Consider the following 25464-nt stretch of genomic DNA (forward strand, 5'->3'; position numbering starts at 1 on the left):
ATACTCAGCCTCCTCGTTTCTGACAGTCACACTTGTTGCAGAGAAGGCTGAAGGTGTTTATTTTTCCTGTCCCTTGAAATCTGATGCAAGTTAAACCACTTATTTATACGAGGCAAATTCCGTAGAGTTTGCGAAACCTGTGAGAGTCCATCCCTCCGTGTGAAGCCCAGGCCGAGCTCCTGGGGTGCTGAGAGCCTAAGGCTGCAGCCCTGTCCCTGCCGTCTGCTCCCGCGGGCCGCGCCCCTCTCCCTGCCGGGGGCGAGCCCCAGAGGCCCCGCTATGCCACCGGTCTGGGTTAACAGCACGGCAGGGGTGTGCCGGACGCTGGCGGGACCGGGCTGCGGCTCGGGAGCAGCTGGCACGGCGCCCCGGGCCGCCGGACGCTCCGCGCGGTGCCGGCCCCGCCGCCGAGCCCCGCAGGCCGCGCTGGAGGGGCGCCCCGGCCCTGGCGGCGGCAACGCCCCCCACAGGCGAGGCGAGGCGCGGCGCCGCTCCAGACCCGCCCGCGGGGCCGCCGCCCCGGGACCCGGTGCCGGCGCCGCCGCCCGGGGACGGGCCGGGGAGAAGGAGGAGGAGGAGCGGTGGCCCCACGGCCGCCCTGGTGCCGCCCGCGGTGCGGCCCTGCTCCCCGCCGCTCCTCGCCGCCATGAGCGCCGGGCAGGCCGCGGGGGAGGAAGCGGACGCCGCCGCCGCGTCCCCGGCACTTCCCAGGGTGCTCTCGGCGCTCTTCTACGGGACGTGTTCCTTCCTCACCGTGTTGGTCAACAAGGTGCTCCTCAGCGCCTACAGGTGAGCTCCGGGGCAGAGCGGGAGGCCCCCCACCCGCGGGTGCTGGTACAGCCGCTGCCCGGCCATGCCAGACTCCTGCCCGGCGGAGGAGCCTTCCCGCTCCTGCTCCCCTTCCCCCTGGCATGACCCACGGGCACCTCGGATGCTGGGCACCCAGCTAGTGGGTAATGTGCTGGGAGCCGGGCCGCCTTCTCCAGTTTCAGATCGCTTGTGCCCAATATGTACCAGTTCTGCAGCACCCCCCGACGGCAGGCACGGTTCTGACAACGCCCGACTTTTCTTCGGGGTCTTTTCGCTGTTCCCAGGGGATCGCCCCACCTCAGACACCCGTGAGGGAAACACCGTATCCGCTACGCAGTAACAGTTGTTCCTGCCGAACACTATTTTCTTTCCAGGATCTTTCTTTTCTGGGGTAGCCAGAAATGAAAAGTTAACCTAGTAAAAAGACTTGATCATAAAAACACTGAAAGATTCCGTCCTTGACTTGATGGCTCTAATTCCCATATGGAATCATGGTGATAATTAGCATCTTCTACCATTGTGCAAAGTAACAGCATTAACTGCAGATGTCTCACACTTTGCATTTTACTCTTAGTCTTGCCGCTGTGGGAAATAGAAGAACCTGAGTATTCACCTCCAGGTCATAGTTTTCCCATCTGGATTTGTACTCGTTGGACTTTGATCATCCTTATGTGTCCCTTCTGACTCAGGATATTCTATGATTCTATGATTGTCCTGTGACTGCCTTTTTTCTCACCATTAACATGTTTTACTTAAAATCTTTGCTTTGTTTTTGTTGTGGTTTAGCTCATCTTGCATCAAAATAACAAAAAGAAAAACCAAAATGAAAAGAAAGTTAGAAAGCCAAACTTGCTGTCATTTTCTAACATTCAGTGCTATTTGAACATATAGCAGCTGTACTTAATATGTCTCATAAATTGTGCATGGTGCAAGTTGAGATTTTGTTTTATAGTGGTTTTTGTCCTACAGAGTGCAGATCCCTGCAAGTCCCTGGCATACATATAGTATACCTGTATGAGATAAGTGAGTACAGTATGTCCTAATCAGTAAGTTTAAGTTTTGTATTAAGACCTTATAGCATTCTGGAAATATCTAGGCCTCTGCAAATCACAAATGTCTGGAGAAATCTGTGTAGTACAGATGGGCAAACTGACCATCTTTATAAGGGGTAGCTGTAAATATTAAACAAAAGGCGGTTTGGGTGTCACACGATTATAAATGGAAGTCCTTTCGTTTCTTATGTTTTTCCTGTCCCTGATACTTCTGTTTCCCTGAATCTCTTTTGCTATCGGTTGCTCCTAACTCTGTGTTAGGACTGTAATGCTCTTATGGCCATCCTGCTGGGATTCAGTGTGTTTGTTTCTTTTGTCAATGCTTTGTTTCCCATCCCAGTTGTGTTAATTTGAGATGTACATTTCCCACCACACCAAGTTTGCAGTTTCTGCAAACGTCATGACGTTCAACAAGGCCAAGTACAAGGTCCTGCACCTGGACTGAGGCAATCCCAGGCACAAATATAGTCTGCATGGAGAATGGGTCGAGACTAGCCCTGGGGAGAAAGACTTGGGTGTGTTTATGGAAAAGAAGCTGAATATGAACCAGCACTGTGTGCTTGCAGCTCAGAAACTGATCAAATGGGCTGCATCAGAAGAGGTGTGGCCAGCAGGTCAAGGGAGGGGATTCTGTGCCCCTGCTTCGGTGAGACCCCACCTGTAACAATGCATTAGTTCTTGGGCCCCCCAACACAAAGAAGACATGGATCTATTGGAACTAGTCCAGAGGAGGCCACTAGTCACAATGGCAATGATCACAGGACAGCAGCACCTCTCCTGTGAAGACAGGCTGAGAGAGACAGGGTGGTTCAGCCTGGAGAAGACACAATAAGAAAGACCTTATTGTGGCTTTCCAGTACCTAAAGGGAACAGCTGAAGAAGGACTTTTCAGAAGGCCATGTAGTGATAGGGAAATGGCCTTAAGCTGAAAGAGGGCAGGTCTAGATTCACATCAGGAAGTAATTCTTTAGTATGAGAGTAGTGAGGAACTGGAGAAAGTTGTCCAGAAGGTTTGTGGACTCCCCGTCCCTATAGCAGTCCGGATGGGGCTTTGAGCAACCTGGAGTAGTGGATGGCATCCCTGCCCATGGCAGAGGGTTTGGAACTAGATGATCTCTAAGGTCTCTTCCAACCTATACCATTCTATGGTTCTATCCATGCTTTCAGCTAAAACCAGCCAAAGGGCTATAGTAAGAATGTAGCTGGTTTAGTAGACTATAGATGTTTCTACAATATTTACTTAAGGACTTGATTTTGACAAAAACATATTGCTAGTATGTTTGCTAGTATGCTAGTATGTTTGGACTGCAAAGATAACCTTCCCCATTAAGAGCAATTGCAAGAGGTTTAGGTTGATATCCCGTCTCAGGATTCAAAGTATGTATTTGGAACTACTCAAGAAACGATGCATTAAGAGTTCTCTTAAGTGTGATAACTTCACTTTCGAGTATTCCCCAAACAACTAGCAGTTGAGAATTGATCAACTATGCATAGGCTGTATTATGTGGGCTGCAGAAATAAAATATTACTACTACAATAAGTGTAGTCCTGATCTCTTCTTAAACACAGGCTAGTCATCCTCATGTCTAATTGTTGACTTCGGTATTAAACTTTAACATTTTTATTTTTCCTAGTTATTTCTTTCCATTCCTCAGTACTAAATATCTGTTCATGCTTTTCAGCTTCCCATCACCAATATTTCTTGGAATTGGACAGGTATGTTCACAAGTAAAACATACTAAAAGTATTCATTATTTTGTAAGTTAAACTAATGATATTAAAAGTAGATTTTAAGGGGAAAAAAAATCACAGTTATAGTGAACTGCTTGTCTTCTGGATAAGATACACTATAAAAAACTGTTATCTGTTTCATCAAAAACAGGCAGCTGTGAGCTTGAGTCAAAATTATTGCCTGGAGAGAGTAATATAAAGGAATGCTATTTATTTCTCCTTGCGAAGTTCTGTAATTAAGGAATCTGGCCTTCTAAACTGTCCAGCTTTATTCTAGCAAGTGCATGCATTCTGTGAGGGTCCTTGAGCCTTTGTGAACTACATGCAGAGATATTGCCCTGTTTGCAGCCAAACCATGTGTGTCCTCTTAAATTTCTCCCCATTTCCCAGCAGTTTTGATTCTTTCTTACATAATTTGCCTTTGGGTAAGTTGCAGCAGAAATGTATTTTATTATTTTTGTTGTTAGGAGGCATCATAGTAAAACCAAAGTTCAGATGCTTGTGGACTGGGTCCATAAAGAGGAATGTATCACTGCAGAGGGATTACTGATAAAGACTGAGCCTTGAAGCAAGTGTTGTTTAGGCAAATAACTTTTATAGAGAATTTGCCTTCTGCCAAGGCTCCACAGCAGGGGGTAGTGAGGAAGACTTGAAAACAGCATACTGCAAGTCTGACATCTCTGCTGTTAGGTGCTAGAGAGAATAAAATACCTTGTAAAGACTTCGTGATGTGATAGAGAGAGTTTTACCCATCCAGACTGCTTAAGGAACCACAGATCATGTTTCAGTGAAAGGCTAGAAAATGTGGCAATAATTCATGTCTTGATGCAACTTTTTTTCTTCGGGGAATCTAAGACTTAATGACATTTCTGTTTTTTTGTTGAGTGGCCCTTCCAAGATTCTTCTGAACTCTATATAAAGTATATAAGATATGGTGTGATAAATTAGCATTTAAAAAAACAAAAAGAAACACCTAAAGAAGTTAAAACTGCTGGAGGCTGATGAGAGTTTTTCTCCTAGCCAACAACTGGCCATTTCTAAGAACTGACAGCAGTTTTAACCACTGAAAAGTAAGATCAACCTGTGAACACCACCTTCAGACCTAAGCCTGAGAATTTCTTTGTCTCTTAATTTCCTGGCTGTGAAAAGTAACAGAGCTTTTAGCTAGCTTCCCGCTCCCTGCCCAGCCATGCGACCCGGGCGGGGGCTGGGCTGGGCCCAGCGGCTCCGGGCTGGGAAATGGGGCCTGCAGGGCTTGCCCCGGGCTCTGGCCGGGCCAGGCCGGTCCCTGGCTCGGCTGCAGTTTTTGCTGTGACTGAATTCACCAGAGACTGCCGAGTAAAGAAAGGAAAAAAAAGCTCTTGACCTGCGGCAGGCTGAGACAGTGACCACACTCTCCAGAGCAGCTGTGAAGAATCTTCCATCGCAGACAGCTCCAGCTGCTGCTCCGGCAGAGATCACAGAACCATCTACAAAACCTGGACAAGATTTTAACCCTTTCATTACCCAAATGAGACTTGCAGATTAATTTTTTTTTTTTTTCCAGAGAGAGAGAGTGAAAGAGAGAGTAATCAACATGTAAAGAGACTTTATAAACTATCAGGAACAGTAAAGAAAAGAATTAAGCTTCAGAAAAAGTAAAGAATAAGAAGATGTTTAAATTAAACTGAAATATTTTTCTGTTAAAGCTATAGAGATTGACAATAATGTTCTGAAAAAACTCCTTTAATTAATGGCAGAGTATATTAAGAAGAATGGAGTGTTCAAAGTGTAGATTTTGAGCAAACAGTAGAGTAGCTGTGATACAGTGAAGTGCTGGAACAGAAGGGGAAAAGTAATAGTTGAAGATCTGGGGCCACTTGAAGCAAAGAGAAATCTTCTGTTTCCAGAGAAGCTCACAGAAACAAATAAAGAGAACTTTTGCCTTTGAATAACTCATCCTTAAAAATGACATCCCTAGACTCATTGACCCATAAAACACCTCAGAGTGATGTGAAATGGGAGGAGTGAATTGATGACAGATTTTTCTGGGCAGCTGGCATCAGAGAAATAGAAAGCTGTAACAGAAATAGTTTTCTTGTAAAAAACTCCATAAATTAGCAGAAGAAGACTTCTGTTTCTCTACAAAAGCTGATGAAAAGACTCTAGCAAGAATTGGGACTGTTTTAAACACCAAAGTTCCAAAGTTTTTTGTCTCTATGTTGTCATGTAAACAAGAGAATAGTTGAGTAGTGAAAGAAAAAAGAGGTTTTCTAGAGGTTTTATTCTGTTTTTGTTATTCGTGTAGTTTGTTAATAAACTTTCTTTATTCCTTTTAAGTTTTAAACCTGTTTTGCTCTTGTTCTAATCCACATCTCACAGCAAGAAATAAGTAAGTTTTGTAGTAATTTTTTTAGTTGCTGCTTTACAACCACAACATTTATTTAGTGCATTGGCTGAGAAACGAAATTAGCAAATCTAAACCACTACATATGGTATAATGCTTAAGTCTGCAGAGCATGACTCTACCTCATCCTCTAGATAGTCAATCACTGTATTTTTCTATTAGGAAAATTTGACCCTTTGTTTTGACTCCCTGGGGACAACATAGCAATCATACAGTTATGATGTATGACTGCTCAGATATTCATCTTCATTCTGTCTGCATCTTTATTATTTCTTCCTCATGTTGTCAACAGACTGATTAATGCCCTATCGTAATCTTGCCTTACCAAAAAAAAAAAAAAGTTTTGGGAGTGATTCTGCAGACTAAACAATTCTCTGAGTAAAAATTTCATGGTTTATCTGGGATTGTATCCTATTTTATTTTCTCAGGTCCTTCTCAGCATGCATTGTTTCACAGAATGCCAATAATTTTCTTCAGGATAGTAGAGTATATGTGCATATTTTGCTTTTGAGTAAATAGCTGACAAAATTGATAAGAGTGAAATTATTTCAATTTGTTAATTGCATTCTGTGCTGTTCTTTTAGTTAAATACGTAAACCCTAGCATTTGTCAAATCTGTATAAAGATTTTGTCTTGGAAGCGTTTTTTTCACTAATACATTACAATTTTGCTCATACATGACTTCTCATTTTTTCTTTTTGTTTAGATGGCAGCCACTATACTTATCTTGTATGTGTCAAAACTGAATAAGATTGTTCACTTTCCTGATTTTGACAAAAGCATACCTGTGAAGGTAAGGATCACATATATCCTGGTATTAAAAGGAAAGTGTTATTTCTTATAGTAGCATTCTTTCTTATGAAGACAGGAAAAACATTTGCATTTTTTTTCCAAATGGGATTAGTTGTATCATTCTTTCATTTAAAAATGGATTTGATAATTTTAATTTCTCTGCAATATTCTAGTCTGGGCTATAGAGATAAACCCTATTTGAGGAGAAAACTGGTGCCGTTTCATTATGCAGTACATGGGAAGGGTGCTTTGACTTCATACAGCTAGATGAACTTCTTCATATTCCTGAAAGGTTTTTCTGGATATAGCTCTCTGTGGGGTCAATGGGAGATATGTGTTTGTGAAGGATTTTTTAACACAGCATGAAGACAAAGGCTGCTTGGAAATATGAATGGAGCATGTGATAAAGTAATAGAAAAATAATGTGATAGATGAGAAACTGTAACAACAGCTGACTCCCAGTATAAGATTTATGTTCCATAGGAGGGGCTAAAATAACAGTCACTAAAAATTCTGTAGATGGTGACCAGCTGTATGACACAGACCTTAGATGTGTATGGTCTAAAGAGGCAGGACAGAACAAACGTGAGTGGACCTCCTCTTACCTCAGTTTGGGAACTAGGATGTGAAATGACTACACCAATGATCCTCAAAGATTTTTGCATCTATTCAATGTTACTGGAATGTTTCTTTGATGCATTAGCCCATGCGTTTATGTCTGGTTGCAGGGAATTGGTTGTGTTTGCTCCAGGACACAGGGAATGCTCCTAGCCCTGCTGCAGGGCTCAGATAATATAGCTTTTCAGGCTCCCATCTTTACCTGCAGAATCTTGTCTTACTATCAGTATGAGGTTTACAGTGAATGTCTCACAGATACGTTTATTCTTAATGCATGTTGAAATCATTGACATTTCTACATGTACAAGTCTCGGAGGAAAATCTGTGGTATCATTCATACCATGGACAATCCTTCTTTATTCCAGAATAAGAAAGAAGGTTTCCCAGCAGGTAGCTCTGAGTTCCATGTATAAACAGCTTATTGAGACCTTGAGAAGATTCTTCCTTCCATCCCCACCAAGTCCTGCTGTGCTCCCTCTCTGCTGTTTCTTCACTTCAATCATGTACAAAGACATTAAAAAAATACAGCATGAGTTTTCTTTATTCTAATAGAACCTGTTGTTTGGGAGACTTTGCTGGATAGGCTGGGAGCAGTCAGCATTTTAGCTTACATGACCTGCATATTGTTTGCAGTGCTGGATTTGACTAGTCAGAGTGAATCAGCTGGATTGCTCATTGTTGTTTTCTCAACTTTTTTAGGAACCCTTAGGCCAGCTCCTTATCCTTTTGTCAACTTTTGCTTTGACACTAAGATAATAATTACTTTTCACTTCTCAACTGGTTTATGTCTTCAGAGCATTCAGCTAGAGTTTTAAAGTAGTGAGATGCTTATTTTAGTGATGAAGCTTTGAAGTTCCTGACCCTTTCAAAGTAAATGATTCACTGATCTCTGCTGCTGTGCTGGATGTTGTAATTTTGTCTTTACAATTGAATGAATTTCAGAGGAAAGATAATATAATGTCTGCTCTGCTTTCAGCCTATAAGTTAAATGAAGCAAAATGTTCTAAATAGAAATCTGCAGATGAGAGAGTGCATTGCAAAATTTTTGCAAACATATGTCAACATGCTGAATATTTACTGTTACTCATACTCCTGCTTTCTTTATAGTCCTGTTTACTTTTACTGTGACTTTCACTTAAAAGTTAACTTCAATTGACTATCAATTAACTTTTACTTCACATTTTTTCCTCTCTTGCTGTGAAAGAAACACAGAATTTTTAACATAGATAAAATGCCCCATTCTGTATGCTTTTCCAGCAGACAAAACTTTAAGAATGCATAGCCTTTGACTTTAGTGTCCTCTAAAGTGTCCATGTGTAGAAACAAGAGTGACTATTGCACATTGGGATAGAAGATCTGTTATGTCTTTCTGCCATTTCAGCCCCTCTCGACTGATAGTGAATGTGACCAAATGTACACACTGTCTTTGCCCTCATTGATTGCTTTGTTTGGTTTAAATCTTCTGCAAATTCCAACCTTACCCATTCTGTGATACTGTATTTTTTTTCTGTAACAGGAGAATTAATGGCTTTGAATTGCAGCTGATTATTGTAGGGATCCATGTCTTCTTCATTTTCTACCTTCTTCTACATTTTCTTAAGGCTCTGAAGTTCCTTTATTGTTTCTCTGTATTGGGTTATGGATCATATGTTTCTGTGCAAGTCAGTTTCTTTGCTAGAAGAAAATTTACTCATAATTATTTACCTTTCCTTTCTACTATCTCACATGGCTTAATTTTCTGGGTAGATCTAAAATGTTGCAACTTCCAACTATACTAATACGTCTGGAGTACATAGAGAAGCACGACATATTTATAGTTTATTAACTTTTTTATTTCACCTCTTCACTTGCTTATTTAGCTACTGTTGTTAATATTACTTTTATATCTAAATTAAATATTAAAATGGGTATTAATCTGAGGATTATAGTAACTAGAATAAAAGTGATTAACATTTACTCTAAATGGATTCTAAGTCTCATTAGTGGTAGATTGCAACTCTTTTAATGATGTCAGTGAAGCTGTGGTCCTGACCAGTCACAGAAATGGAGCTGCAGATGAGTTTGCAGCATAGTTACATTTTCTTCCTGTTAAAAAAAAAAAACCTCTTTCTTGGTAAAAGTACATCTGATATGATAGGTATCAAATTCTATCAAGTAAAGTTTCTCAACAGTACTTCTAAACAAAATAATCTGAGTTGTGCTTTTAATTTTATCACAGTTGTTTCCTCTGCCTCTGATTTATGTTGGAAACCACTTAAGTGGATTATCAAGTACCAGCAAACTCAGGTACAGTAAGTAGAAGTTATAAGTAGACTGTTTGGATTTTACCCTTTTCTCTTGTGGGGTAAAAAAGAAACACTACAGAAGAACATTGTCCAGAGTCTTAAATCCATGTGATATCTGTCTGCCTGTCTGTCTAAACCCCTGGTACTGTTACGAAATTTTTACCCAAACATTTGATCAGTTTATAAGTTGTCTGCTGCCTTTAAGGGGAGCTTAGCCAGACCTCTACTGACATAAAATCACAATACTCCTATGTGGCCATTGAAGTACTTACACCTTCGCCTCACACCCAAGCATCCAGCTTTTCCTGGGTGTATTAACCAGAGAGTTAGGTAAGATGTCTCTGAAGGAAGAAGCATAAGGAAATGTTTGTACCATGATGTCATGGCAGATACTTAGGAATCACCAAGAGATGAAAAAACTGCTGTATAGTGGGGTAATGGTGCTGGCCTAGCCTTGCTAAGTGCCAAAAGCAGGTTGTCAGGGAGCCCTGTTGAAGGGTGTCTTGACTCCTATGTGCCTGTAAGTTTAGACCCATGAGAGTTGTTTCCATGCTAGAGTAAAAAGGATTTAAGTGATGTAGACATGTGCTGTAATAGAATGAGTACCTGTATTTTCTGTGGAAGATGAGCACAGAAGCATGATGGCTGCACCAGGACTGGAGGATACAACACTACCATTGTGGTGTATTTTTATATCACTGCAGGCTCCTGAGGGTCTGCTACTAAGCTAAACCAAAACAGAATTTTGCAGGTTTATGCACGTTTTATAACTATGAGAAAGATGCTAGGAAAGAAAATAGAATCATAGAATCATCAGGGCTGGAAAAGAACTTTAAGATCATCCAGTCCAAATGTCAACCCAGCACTACCATTGTAACCCTGGAGCAGTAACCTTGTCACCCATTGCTGGATCCAAACACCCCCAGGGATGGTGACCTCATCACCTCCCTGGACAACCCACTTTAATGCCTGATCACCCTAACAGTAACAATTATTTTCTAGTATCTAGTCTGAATATCCCCTGTCTCAGCTGAAGGCCATTTTTTCTGGTGCTCTCACTGCAGGTATAGTAGAAGAGATCTCACCTCACTGCACCCTCCTTTCAGGGAGTTGTAGAGAGTGATGAGGTCCCCTAATGTATTACTTTTTATTTGTTTACATTTTTTTCATTTATAGAATTAATGTTCTCTAGCCATGAACTAGATGCCTGATTCTGCAACCCTTTGTTAGATGTGTTCACAAGCTGTTCCACTGAAACAGACATAAAAACTTACGCAGTACTGTGCCTAGTAGCACTTCAGCCATTGTGAATATGAAAGTAGTTCAAAATCGTAAAAGTTGGCTTTTTCTTTCTCTTTTCTCTGACTGTAAATTTAAGTGGTTTTTAGGGTATATAAATGCACCTTCTCCCTCTCCTGTGGCTGGTATATCTCTTTTATATTTATTAGTTGTCTCTAATTTTTATAACGGAAACTTTAAAATGCCTGCAGTGTTTCTACCATTAAGATTTTGTTCCATTGCATTTTGTTACAATATATGACACTTGTTTCCATCACTGAATTCTCCACCTTGTTTGGGTTGTCTGGAAGGTGCAGATGATCCTATGCATAAATTCAAAATATCTTTTGTAAAGTTATCAAACATTTTGTTAGGAATTGTATCATTTATTAATGCAATTGTTAACAATTACCTTAAGCAGGGGATTAATTGATCCATATGGCCATGCTGTCACGTTTGCAAAGTGTCAGATGCAAATGTTTTCACACTCAGAATGGTTTCCAACTGCATTTCTTCATGAAAATGAACAATATGCTGCTAAAAGTAGCATTTTGTTTGGTAATTGCAGCTGGTCCCACCTTTCATGTTTCTTGTATTTCCTCTAATTTTTTGGTCATGGATTTATTTTACTTTTTTCAAAGCTACAACTTGTTTACTAAGCATGTTTTCTTTGTATTTTGATACTGTTACATGTTTTCAGAGACAGGTTTATTGTTTCTCTTAAGTTTACAATAGAAATAATTTTTCTTTAACCCTGCCTATGAATTTTGCAGAAAAATTATTTCATAAGGATTATGTCAAGTAGAGAATACCTAGTATATTCCATTTCAGTAATGGAGAGTGACCTTTAGAACATAGCCAGTTGCACTGATTTACAAATTGGCAAAGTTTGCTATTTTCAATGACTTGGTTGTCTAATGTGCATCTAATGCCAGACTGACATTTTTATATATGCACTAAATTATTTGGTATTTGTTTTGGTTTCTTATTTCTGGACTAATTGTTCCATCCCCTGGGTTAGTAAAGTAAGAGTTAGAATATAAGAATGCTGTTAATCTGATACTATGCTTGGATTTTTATTTTGTTTTTTTGACAGTTTGCCGATGTTTACAGTGCTCAGGAAGTTTACCATTCCACTTACTTTACTGCTGGAAATCATCATACTTGGGTGATCCTTTTTGTTTGTTTTTGGGGTTGTATTTTTGTTTTGTTTTTTTATTTTTCATTTAAGATACCTTTATTTTAGATCATATCAAGCTGATTACTTGTGTTATCTCATCAGAATATTGAATGAGAGATTTTTACTTACAAATAGAGACAAGCAAATAAAGTGATTTATGTAGCTTTTTTGAAGGCATCCTACATTTTAGTGAAGAGAATGAAAAAATCAACTTGTTTTAATTTTCACATCTCATTCTCTAGACTGTTACACCGGTTTCAGGTCTGCAGACACAGCTCAGACACTTTCAGTAGTTATGTTTGTGTTTTGTCTTGGAGGCTCGTAAACTGTGAACTGCTTCAAACAGACAGATCCTGATGTCTCCAAAGAATGCTGATAACATGGCAGTCTGCTTTTGTAGCGTAACTGTCTGTGTCAAGTCTGAAAACATACCAGGTTAATGAAGCAAAATGGTATCTACCAGCTGTTAGGTGAGAGAATTCCTTACTTTCAGACACCTATGTTATTTTTCATAAGAAATTAAGGATATGCTAGCTGCTCAGGATCTCTAATTTCAGTAGTACTGAGTTGGAGGAATAGGAGTATAAATATATCACACTTTGTCTAGAACTTCACAGTTCTGTCCTCATGGCTGGTTCTGGACTCACAAGATAAATTCACAAGGAGAAAACCAGCTTGCTGAAGCTGAACCCAGGCAACATGATGGTTGGGGAAAGCTAAAAAAGCAGAAAGCAAAAAGCCCCCAGGCTAACTGACATCTCCTTTTGGCTAAAGCAGCAGTTAATTGATCAATGTGATTCATATTTGGAGATGCTCTGGAATTCTTTTGTAGTTTTAATTTCTCCCAGAGAAAGCAAAACTTGCTATCTTCTGTTGGCCTAAAGACTCCCACAAGCAAGTGAAAAAAAAAAAAGTGAGTCAGTGAGATTATCATAAATCCTTAGCTGGAGAACAGCAATGTGACCTATGAGTGCAAGCAACATCCTAACCAAAGTGAAATTTAGGAGGAGAATGCTGTATTGGTGCAGACTGATGCAGTGTGTTTCCTAATGGCTGAAAGTACTCTGGAGAGTCTGTGCAGGCTTATGTCAGGATCTTTGAAACAATAAAGCTTTGGTTGTTACTCATGAGCATTATTACGATCAAAGCCTAATTTATCTAAAGTCTGGTCAGTATTTTCTTGCTGGGACAGTGGTCTGCAGATGTGCTCCTTTACACATAGGATTTCTCCAAGAGCATTCCTTCAAGAGCATTGTACATTTTGTTTTGATGGATCTCTCTCCATGTATCTTGTCACAATAAGAACTAGGGGAATATCTGTAAGGCATACTGAAGTAAGGTGTAAAAAAGAGTACTTAAGATATCCAAATAAAATAGTGTAGATATAAAAACCTTTCTACAGGTTTACAGTATGCTTTTTACTACTCTGGGGCAGCACTGATGTGGTAGTGAAGAATGTCATAAACTCCATGTTTTCCCTTTCAAGTACAAAGTTTCTGTTTGAGTTCAAAATAAGGATCTATTTGAAAATAATCCAGACAATGTGCTGTATAACATCTTCCTCAACAAAGGTGATATGGAAAACTGCATGAGAAATGTACAGTGATCTTTTATTGGACTACTTGGAGACACTAAAATATGTCTATTATGAATATCGATACACATTAAATTTGTTTGGTTCAGTGCTGTTACTTTGAACCTTTTTATCTTTACTTTTTTAATAGTCTAGTAAGAGAGTGCTTTTTTCAATCTCTGTTCTCAGGGCCAAGGTCTGACAGCATGGCACATGGGCAATCACATTGTTTCTGTAAGGTTGTCAAGACTTTGCCCTCCTGTTAAATGTTCTGTGATTATTAATTGCTTTTAAACTTTTCAGGCAGACAGCCATTTAATCTCCACTTCAAATAATGAAAATGTGAACTGTTTCAATTTTTGCCTACAGGAAACGATACCCACTGAATATTATAGTCAGCGTATTTGCCATCATTCTTGGGGCTTTCATAGCCGCTGGGTAAGGTTTTAATTTCTCATATAGAGCTATATTATAAGGGGAGGGACACCAGGAGGACTTTTTCCTTGTTTAGTGCCAAGTAAACCTACACTGATATCAGTTACTCTGGGTAGAGTTGATTTGGAAAATCTCTCTAGTCTAGAAAATCACTGGGAGGTGCAGTTATGCAAAGGAAAAAATTTAATTCCTGCTGACAGTCCTTGGGTGTGTCTTTTTCACCTTTAGATTTTGCATGTTTTCAGGATCATAAGTGAAGCAAGTTAAAACTATGTGAGGAATGTTATTTTTATTTCATGGTATCAGTGTATTTTAGTAATCTTGGAAAAATATATTCATGTTCTGGATAGAAAGACCAATATTTTTGTTGTTATATCTGGAGTCAGGCATTGTATATTTTTTTAAATAATAAAAATCTCACTTTTAAAAAAATAATTTCCATTGTGAGATAATATTCACCAAGCGTCTGTATGCTGTTGTTCTCTGTTTTCTGTTTGAACATTCCTTTACTTAACTGGAAAGGTAATGTCTTGTTTGTTTGTTTCCTGGCTTTGCTATGAACAAGGGTAAATAATTTCCATGTGATGCAACCCAGTTACAGCCATGTCCTATTAAATGAATTGACTTGTATTGATGAGGTAACTAGTCAAAACAGAAAGGATGATGTCAAATTAGTCAAAACAGTTGGATTTTATTTCCTAGCCAGTTTTTGTAGTAAAAGAAATAGGTAAGTATATTCAGTTATAATTGGACTGGTTGACAGGGTTGAGATGGGTGGAATTTTTCTCTGAATCAAAACTTAACATTTCCTGCCACTTTCACACTGAGTATTAGGAACTCTCTGATGCCTCATTTGTGATGGTCCTGTGACTGGAGAAGTGTAAAATACTTTGACTTACAAAGAAGGCTTGAAACCAAACCTGTGACTGGCTGGAGTTCACAGGATTTGCATATCCTCATTCACAATATTCATCTTGGTAAGCAAGGTAATGCAATGCATTGCATATTTTTTGCTTATTTACAATATAATATTTCTTTCTTTCCCAGGTCTGATCTGTCCTTCAATCTGGAGGGCTACATATTTGTGTTGCTAAATGATATCTTCACAGCAGCAAATGGAGTTTATACCAAGCAGAAAATTGATCCAAAGGTAACAGTGGGGTGATTAGATAGAAGTTAGCATTATGACAGTGGGCTATTGTCCTGGTTTAGGACAAATTTAGGGAGGAAACCTTCAAAAGGGTCCCTCTAGAAAGCAAATTCAAGTGGCCTTTCCACCTACCTACTTGAGAGATAAACTTCCTTTGAGAAAAGTGGAAAAAAACCCTGTTTATTTAACAAGCAAAATACTCACAAATATGAAAAAATATTAATAATATTTAACAATGGAACCTCTCATTATTCTGAGGAGATGGCAAATTCAGAAAGTCCTTGTCATGGAGTGTAGCTCAGCTTGCTCAGTCTCTTTTCAGTCCCTCCTGCACTGGAAAGTGCCACATCCCAGGCCCTAGTGGGCCACAGGCATTGAGCTCCCAGGCTCCCAGGTTTTTTTCTGGGGTTTCAGTCCAGAGCAGGGACAATCATCCCCAACTTTGCTCTCAGGTCTAGTTTTAAAGGCACAAAACTTATTTCTGGGCTAAACAGATGAATAGGGATACAATTCAGCATCATAAAGTCACTCAGGACATTAGTCACCCCAGGACAGCTACTTATTATATGACTTTTATGTACTTACCATTATGAACTCATAAATAACTTCATTTACTTTCATGTTTCAGTTGATATATGCATTCTTAATATAGAACAGCCTGGAAATAATTGTTATTTGTATCTCTGGCCAGGCTTTGGTAAGCAAACAATGTATTTTCTTTTCTCCCAAGTCTTTTAAGCAGAGTTTGTAGTTAAAAAAAAAACAAACAACACCAAACACAAACAAACAAAAAAACAAACAAACAAAAAAAACCCACCGAAAAACCAGAAGCAAAGAGTTTAGACTGCTAAATCCAAATTTGATATATATTTATGTAGGGATGATGACTTTTTGACCAGAAACACACTTTATGTGAGGTTTATGTAAAACAAACAGAGAACTGTCCAGCCTGAGTCATAATCACAGTAACTATAGTATTTTTTGAGTATCTAAAAGCATATCTGCAGCAAAGGCAGGTATAACAAGGAATTAGGTGATATCTTGATACATATTACTTATGTAAATGTTGGGCTGCTCTTCAAATGCAGTGCCATCAAACATACAATGCCATAGCAAGGAGCAGTCTTGGATAGAGGTTTGGTTTCTTGCTTCTGTGCCTCACTCTGTACACCAGAAATATATGTCTTTTAATAATCTTAGACATCTTAGTTGATTCCAGACATTTTTATTTATGAGCTGCACTTAACAGCCTCACAATTTTCTGCAAAATACAGGAGAAATGATAGGCTGGAGAGATTTTCTAAGCACCATGGCTGAATCTGGAGGAAGGGAAGGCTACTTTTTCATTCCGCTAATCTTCTGCCTTTGTGTCAGTTAACCCACAGGTTATATGGCAACCCTCAAGGTGCATAAAGTTACATCAATTATCAGTGATTACAAGGCTGTATCTATGAGTCAAACTTCATTCATTTTCCTGTTACATGTTTTCGTGGTTGATTTGCAGTAGAAGGACTGGGTAATTCCCTGGCCAGGCAGAGATTTCTGTGAAGTCAACAGAAAGCACTTTTGAACCTGTGCTTTTGAAAGTTCCTGGTGTTGTATAGAAAGTGTCCAAAGTATAACATAGCAGTAATACTCTGCTGAATGCACAGACTGAAGGAGAAACTCAGCTTAGTATGAAACACTGAATCCCAGGATTGCAAGTTTGTATTTTAAATTGAGATGTATTCAATTCTGTTTACTCACTGACAATAATGTCAGAAGAATTACCAGAGTACTATGTAGTATTTTGCTCAGAAATGGTTTTTAATGCCAAACATCATGCTAATTTTTCACAGGAGTTGGGAAAATACGGTGTCCTGTTTTATAATGCTTGTTTCATGGTGATTCCAACGGTTATTATTAGCTTTTCTACTGGAGACTTTCAGCAGGTAAGTAGCAATAATGTATATCTCAGACTGATAATGTTATTTTGTTCATATTTCATTTAGGGAGTGGGAGGGGCTTTTTGTTTGTTTCTGAAGAGGTAATCCTGCCTCTATGTTAATGATTAGTGTTTGAAAATTGTGAGTTGGACTTGTCCTTCACAGGTTAGAACTTGTGATTGTGCACTTAAGGAGAAGCTGAGTTTGTGTGGTAGTCCTTATTTGGCTCTTTGTCTTTGAACTAACATATGTTCCCACCTAGAACAAATGGTTGAGAATCCAGCTGCACTGTAATTTACCACATGGTCTAAAACAAGATTACAACTATACAGACAATTTCCAGTCTTTCTCTCATTCATGTCCAGGGCAGATTTCTGTTTAGTCTGAGTCTAGTTTGGTAACCTACATTTTGCATTCCTGTAGAATGAGAGCAAGACTCTCCCCAGGTAATCCTAATCCTAATACAGTATCTGTAGGCAGTATGTCCTGATACATAAAGTATCAGAGCCAAAGGTTCTCCTGGCTGCCTCACAGACTTGCTGACTTGCCTTTTTTCATAATGGTGAAATGAGTCTAGTCATTCATATTCCTTTCTAGAAATGTTTTACATTTGCCATGGAAAATTCTTTGGAGGGTGTAATCAATCATTATAGTGTTCTTTGTTTTATGTTGTTGTGCCCTGAACTCACATGATTTTGTCATTGTGCTCTTAGAATTCTGCTTTAAGCAGAAAAATTATGATTCCCTGAAAGTGCTGGAATTAGGTCTTCTGTGAATGTGAAATTTCTTAATGTCATCAGTCCAGCACAACCTTGTGCTAGTTTAGGAAAATGCTGCTACTGCCTATCTTGGAAAAGGGGCCCAAGTTTGTATAGCTGTAAGATTTCAACTGCTTTTCCAGCACACAGGGTTGGAGACATTTTGGGAGACTTGGTCAGAGAAGTTTACCTTGTTGCTAGGTTTACCACAGGGGAAAATAAGGTGTGCCCACTAGCTGATTTGCTGCAAACTACTTAATGCTCAATTACCAGAAGAGAGTAAATATCTATTAGAGAAATATATTGTGCTTGCTGTGCATCGCATTGGTTTAATGTGATAATAGAAGTCTTAATAATAGAAGTCCTATTAAATTATTATTATTAAATTATGCAGATAACTAGAGTCAGTGTGACACACAGAAACCAAATCACAGAGAAAAGAGAGAAAATGGAAAAATACCAGTGACAAATCAGCAAATGATTGTAGATTACCCTTGTTCTTAGCAGATTTTCAGGCCAGTTTTTATCCTGGCAGAGCTTCTTGCCTTGACCCATCACAGCATGCATCTTTTGCTGTAATGTCTAAACATCAGTACCATTTCTGTATGATAGGGAAATGCTTCTACTCCCCTAGATAGTTTTGTAATCTTGCAGAGATTGCAGTTTGTGAGTGAATGTCTGAGTTACTCTCTTCTCCTTCCCCAGCTGGGTTAACTGTGAGGGCAGGAAAGCATGATGCAATATAAGAGGAAGGAAGCCCCAGAATGGCTCTCTGGTATACTCTGCAGCTTGTTGTGGCACAACAGCAAAATTCTAGCAGGGCAGACCTGCTCAAGATCCTTTTTACCTATTACCTCACATGGCAGAGGCTCAGCTGGCTGCAGCTCAGCATGGACTAACAGCCTTTATTCTGTTTCTCAAAATGTGAATTTGCAGTGTTCAGCCTTAGCTGAATTTGGTGCTTATGCAGCAAGTGTATAGTAACCAGATTAAAATGAGGCATATACAGGAGTTACTAGAGATGGGAAAGTACAAATCTGTGACATATTTCTTAGTGACGGTGTGGCACTGTGTGTTTGTTTGCTGCACTTCACTAGGGAGGATACTTAAAAGTGATTGAGCCTTTTCATTGACCTTCATTGTTGAGAGACCTTAGTAATGCTCAAAAGCTCAGGCTTGGGCCTTGTAAACTGCTCATGAATAAATCTGTGGTGTGGAAGAGATTTAGAGGAAATATTTATGTTGCTGTTTCTGTCTGTCCCACATCAACACTGTTTATTATGTTATTCACATAATTATTTATTATTTTTCACAGTGTTAGTATCTGTCAGTAAATACCAAAACAGTATTCTGTATTGAGTTTATATTCATTGCTTACAAGTGTGCACTTGTGTATCTGCACTGCGCTACATATTACAAGTATGTGTCTAGGTATCATGGGTGTTGTCATCCTGCTGTTTCTCAAGTTAGATGCATTAAACTGTTTCCAGAAATAATATAAATGGTTCAAAGTTTTGGTATGAATTAAACATATTTTGTGAATTTACATATATTCATATTATGTACATTTATATTCATATATATTCATAATAAGTACATGTGTTTACAGTTGATTATATAGCACATAATTCTCTCTCTCTCTTTTTTTTAATAGGCAACACATTTCCAGCACTGGACAAATTTTTTATTTGTCTTTCAATTTATTCTTTCCTGCTTGTTGGGGTAAGGACACAGGGGAATCAAGCAGGTTGTTTTCATGACAGTGTTTTAAATTGCAAATCTCAAATGTAAGACTCACTAATAAGTTACGTTAAAGTTCAAAGAAAAGAAAATGTTTTTTTCCCCTCAGGGTTATGCCTTGACATTTAGTTATTTCTAATGGTGTAAATAACTGTTCAGTGCTATCTGGATTTTTGACGTCACAGTACAGTGCTGAACAACATGGTATTTAGCTTTATATTTTCTGTACTGTCTCTTCTGTCTGTCTCTTCCAATCATCTAACTTTTTTGCAGTTAATGGCATGTAAGTCCTTGAGTATAGGAACTCTTTCAGTGTATTTGTTCTTTAAAGCAGCTGGAGAAGTGTGGGAGACTTAAAAGTAATGAAACAATGCCTTGTTCCTCCTGCAGACTCAAAGGAAGAATAAGTTGCATTCTGTTCTTTTCTTACACATCATAATCAAGGGGTTAAACTAACTTCAAATACTGACATATAAACAGCGCAGAGAAAAGGGATGTCTCTGCTGAGCTCAAGTAGCATATTTTAACATATATTTTGAATATTATGTATGTGCACATCATTAACTTAAAATAGAGATTCAAAGAAATTCTTTTATAAGGGTTTGAAACAGGTGGGATTATAGATCCCAGAAAAATATTCATCCAGAATATGCTGAACATCTTGAAGTACTGCTAAACTTTTTAGCTCCTTGGGAGGAACTCATATTTTTTTTTCCTTTTTTTTAGGTTTCTCTTGATGTATTCTACTGTCCTGTGCAGTCATTACAATTCTGCACTCACAACAACGGTAGTCGGTGCCATAAAGGTTAGTTATGGACCAGAAAAGGGAAATAAAAATGCTCAAATAGACAGGAAAGAGCATTGGCTCAGCAGTGATCTTGATTCTACTTTGAGATGGAAACTCAAAATGAGGGCTAATATTGAGACACTACTTGTGCCAAACAAGCACACTACAAAGTGACCCTTTCTCTTGCATTGAAAGTCAGGTATGCTCCAGAAAGCATTGTTAGTATTGATCTATTTTTATTTCTCCTACAAGAGAAACTGGAACAATTTTAATTAAAACATGTATATTTAGACACATTTCATCAGGCACTATTCCCTGCATCTGTAGTTTATTAAGTTATTGTGTGTTAGTCAAGATGCCCTGCTGCAAATCCAGGTGAGCTGATCAGGACTAATCTGCTTTTACTTTGGGCTAAACAAATTTCCTTTGCAGCTGATACATAGGGCTTTCATAGATACAGAATAATGACTAAGCTGAAGTACAGAGTGTGCTTTATGGTTAAGTGTGTCAGCCTCTGTCGAGAACTTGTGTTCTAGCCGAACGGACTATTTAATTTTGGTTTGTATAAATTCTGGTCAATCTGATCAACACCAAAACATGCATGTCTCAAAAACTGAGCCTGGTGTCCTTACAGTCTGCTTTCTTTAGCCCACTTTAATTTAAAACGGTGCATCTTGCTTTGTATTGATGAGGTCAGAATGTCTAGGAACATCCATGACTACCCATGTTTTTTTGAAGGCCAGTTTGGAGAGAAGCACAGTACTGTAAATCTGAAAGAGCTTTAGTAAAGGTAAAACTTATGCAGCTGGGGAAAAACATTTTCAGAATTCAAACTAGGTTAGGCACAGGAATAACAGTGCTAAAAGTGCTCCCTTCCATGACTAAGGAAAACTACATTCACCATAACAAAATCTGAAAAAGTAGGGTGGTGCTTCTTTTTCTACATTTTTTCTTTTTTGAAAGCTGCAAGGTTAATCTAGTAGTTTTCATTCTGTGGCCCTGAAACTGTCCTTTTAAATTTTATGTCTGCATCAAACCATTAAGTTGGGGAAAGTCTATATTTTCTAAGCTATAATAATCTTTGACACACATTGAGCAGCTTTAAAGTTGAGAAGCAGGTTATGATACAGCAGTCTCCAATAGAGACTGGGAGAGATAGATGTCATTGTCTAGACTAGCTGCTAAAGCAATTGAAAATAACCAAGTGTCAGTAAAATGATCACACACTTCTACATCTTTCCTTCTGTCTTTAGGGGACTATTTTTCCAAAACTTGATGTGGGTGGGTGAGACGTAGAATCTTTAACTTTAAACTGTGCCTGTCTTGAACCTGTACCAAGTGATTTCAGTGCACATTTAGTTGGAAAAGTAAGCAGATAACCCTCTTAAGGTGATAATGAAGAACTTTAAGGCATCCTTTTTATGTTGGAGAACCAAAACCCACTTTTAAGAAATGGGATTTGAATTCCAAAGATGATAAAGAAATACATTTCAAAAGGTGGCCTTAGCTCCATTTTGCCTAATATTTTTTCCCCCTAGAAGGGCACTATGCATTGTATACATTTAGAAAACATACTGATTTTATTGGTTTTTTCATTGCTACATTATACATAAGGCTGACATCCCATGAAGTGAATTTAAAGGCTGATTTTAGAGTGGTCAGCAACTCTGACCACTGAAACAGTATAGCTATTTCCTTAGAAAAGTGAAATAGCTGATATTGCTTGTATTCATGGAGACGAAATCTGACGTAAATAAATGCATGACTTTTGTTTCCTTTCAGAATATATCCATTGCTTACATTGGAATGTTGATTGGTGGAGATTACATATTCTCCATGTTAAACTTTGTAGGGCTAAATATTTGGTAAGTGAAACTTGAATAGCCTTTATTTATTAAAGCTGAAAACTTCTCAGTGAGCTCTAGTTTTATGTTTCGTTTGATTGGATTAATTAGAGTGATACAGCTTTGAAACTACTGGCCTGAAGAAGCACTGCTTCCAGATGTAAAGTTCATTACAGTTAGTTTATGTCTGTTTTTAGATATTAAATATTACTCTGGTAAGGCCTAATTGTGGAAATATGTCTGCAGTTTTGCTGTGTGGAATTGAATTGCTTCTTTTTTTCTTTTGTTATGAGCAGCAGTTCTGAGCTGCAAGGCTTCCAAGTAAAAGCCAGGTGTGGTGTGAGAAGTGAGAACACTGACTGAATGAATTGTGCCTACTTAATATAAGTTCTAAATTGTGAGTTGTTACTTTCTATGCTTAGATGCATTTGTGTGTATGAATGTTTGTGTGTATGAATCTGCCCGGGACTGCTTTCTCGGATGGATTACATAGCTCTGAGGCACTCCTAGTTTATGATAGCTGGTGCTCTTTAGCCTTTCAGAAGGAAAGGTATGTACCTATGAAATGACATCTGTAACATCAGATATCTTTGACACCACTGTTCATTCTCTTTTCTTTAGTATGGCAGGAGGACTGAGATACTCATTTTTAACATTAAGAGGAGACAGCAAGCCTGCACAACCTGGGGATGAAGAGAATACACTTCCAGTGTCAAAGAGTTAGACGAAACGCCTGCCTTGATAGAGACTGAAGATGCAAGTTTTTTTAACATTGCCAAGACCTTAAATAAGTATATGCTGGAACATATTTGGAATATCAAAAAAAAAAATCTACCTCACTTGTCACAGACACGCACACAATTCACTGGCTCAGACATATTCTTGCACACCATGTTTTTTACATGTAAACTAGTTGGATTTTGGCCTTTTTTTAATTCTGCAAGTCATTTGATAGGAGGGAATTTTATGAGAAAATTTCAAATCGTAAATTTCTTCCTGTACTTGGGTGCTATTTCAATAAGATATTTGAGCTCTGTTTCAGTGACTGCCAGTAGTTTCTTGAAGCAAAACCCCCTGTAAAGATCATGAGGCTTAATTCACCATTGCCTTATGCCATATGCAATCTTTAATATCAGTGAGGAGGTGAAAGACCCTAGTGGTTCATGTTGATTTGTATTTGCTCTTGAGTAAGTGATATAGAACATACAGGGCAAAGAGGGTATTCGCCTGCAGATTGTTCCCTGTGTGTCAACTAAAAAATTCAGGTAATGTCCATGTGTGTAAATTGTGTAGGCATTCTCTCTCTGTGTTTCTCTCATCCTCAATCACACCATGGTGTTATGCAGCAGTCATCACTGTTATTAAAAATGAGCCCTCATAACTTTGCAGCAAGTGAAGCAGAGTAGGGAAATGATGGGGGATTTTTTACTATTTAAATATTTTTTTGAACGCGTGTCTGTGAGCCAGTACCAACAAATCTGTTTTTGTTAAGGTACATTTTTCTTTTTATACACGGTCCCCTCCTCTCACATTTTGTCTGTAACCACCTTGCTGCAGAGAAGTGGTTGTGAAGCTGTGTGAAGCTAGCATGTGAAGCTGCTAGTTTATGTCTATGTGTTACTATGTACTACTATGAACAAACATAGTAGGGAAGGGAAACAGATATGTGAAAGACTGACTTGTTTTTCAATAAGGAGAAATGGCTAGTGTCCTGTTGTGTCTCGTATATACAGTAAAAGCTTATCTAATACTAGTTTATGCTTTTGATTCTATGCAAGGAATCATAATGAGCCTGGGGATTACTACAGTAGGCTCAGCTGGTACAGGGGTTAAGGGGCCCAGACTGATGGTCTGAGTTATCATCTGGGACAATAGCACCCATATCTATATTTCAATAACACCTATATCTGTATTTCCTTCTTTGGAAATACTTGGTAATATTTACCTGTATCTGAGGATAAAGTGTTAACCTTTGAAAACATGATAGGAGCATTGAAGTGTTGGAAGACAGCAGAGAAATTAATCTTGTAGAAGTTCTCAATTCCCTGCAAGCATGAACCAAGATTTTTGAAAATAATCAAATTGGAAGATTTTGGAAGACTTTGACACGGAACCAGGGTGATCTAATGACATATTTGATCCCCACTTAAATTAAAATACAACTAAGAAAATCTGAAAAGCACTACTCTGTGTGTAGCACATCAATGACCAGTCTGAATTAGATCTGCAAAACACGTGGGTAACTAATACCAGAACCTTCAGGGAGTCACTCCCCACATGGATTTGAATGGCAAGAGGAGCAGTGACTGCTGATACTAGAAGTGTCATTTAAAGGCACAGTCAAAGTGAGAAAATAAATCTGAGCTATCCATTTTCTTACAATTGGCTAAGAATATGATCTTCATTTCTATCTGCTGAAGGCCTTTGAAGGGAAAGCGTTGCTGCAAATATTTTTCAGTGATCTTCTGTTTTTAAAGATTTCCTTTATGCTTAAAAACCTTCAATATTTTTGAGTGTATTCTTTTATAATGCTCCTCTTTCTTTAGATCATCTCTACCTCCACAATTCCAATTACTGAACCTTAACTCTTTGACATGAGACAAGGTATTGGAAGGTTTTCATTAATTTTGAAATTAGTATGAGTGCCATTTGATTGCAATACTGATGAACACACAGAGGCACCTGCTAAGTAAGATGTAGTTCCCACAAAGGAACGCCTAACATATGCATATAATTCATTAATATTTTTCTGTACCTTTTATAAATAAAAAGATTACAATTTTAATAGGTGTTTTGTTTGGTTGTTTTTTTTTTGTGGATGGACACATATAATAGTCCCAAGCCCATGAACAACACAAATATTTGCTTTTTATATGATTAACTGCTATAATGTACTTAAAGCAGTTTCTTTAGTTCATCCTGAATTAGATTCTGTACCATAGTGAAGGTATTTTATTTCTTGTTCATAGAATGTTCTTGAAGTGCTTCAGACTTAGATTTCTCATCTGAAATACAGACCTGATAAGCATGACAATGTTAGGCAGAATAATTTAAAAAATAAATCTAGGAATAACAAGAAATGGGTACTATCTAGAAGTACTTGCAAGTGCTTGCATACTT

The 25464-nt window shown here is 38.5% G+C and overlaps 1 protein-coding gene across 5 annotated transcripts; it reads left to right on the plus strand.

Moving 5' to 3' along the window:
• The first annotated feature begins 57 nt into the window (after positions 1-57).
• On the plus strand, positions 58-25094 carry SLC35D2 (solute carrier family 35 member D2). Of its 5 annotated transcripts, XM_058827072.1 has the most exons (12): positions 505-789; positions 3545-3578; positions 6686-6772; positions 9608-9675; positions 12049-12120; positions 14075-14143; positions 15188-15290; positions 17129-17221; positions 19628-19695; positions 20440-20518; positions 22283-22365; positions 22966-25094. In XM_058827072.1, exons 1-12 carry the CDS (start codon positions 647-649, stop codon positions 23066-23068), a joined length of 1002 nt encoding a protein of 333 aa, XP_058683055.1. In that variant the 5' UTR covers positions 505-646; the 3' UTR covers positions 23069-25094. The 5 variants fall into 5 exon arrangements, with proteins under 5 accessions (XP_058683052.1, XP_058683053.1, XP_058683054.1 ...); XM_058827069.1 differs by lacking the exon at positions 3545-3578 and having other exon boundaries at positions 58-789; XM_058827070.1 differs by lacking the exons at positions 3545-3578; positions 12049-12120 and having other exon boundaries at positions 58-789.
• The last annotated feature ends 370 nt before the right edge of the window (positions 25095-25464 follow it).

Source organism: Poecile atricapillus, chromosome Z (assembly GCF_030490865.1).
Source record: "Poecile atricapillus isolate bPoeAtr1 chromosome Z, bPoeAtr1.hap1, whole genome shotgun sequence".
NCBI classification, from domain to species: Eukaryota; Metazoa; Chordata; class Aves; order Passeriformes; family Paridae; genus Poecile; species Poecile atricapillus.

What these genes read in the sequence shown, in the direction of transcription:
- SLC35D2 (XM_058827069.1), top strand. Translation starts at nt 280, where the DNA reads ATGCCACCGGTCTGGGTTAACAGCACGGCAGGGGTGTGCCGGACGCTG. An exon ending in GTGCTCCTCAGCGCCTACAG is followed by an intron (nt 790 to 6,685) that starts GTGAGCTCCGGG and finishes CTTTTTGTTTAG; the next exon opens with ATGGCAGCCACTATACTTAT. An exon ending in AGCAGAAAATTGATCCAAAG is followed by an intron (nt 15,291 to 17,128) that starts GTAACAGTGGGG and finishes AATTTTTCACAG; the next exon opens with GAGTTGGGAAAATACGGTGT.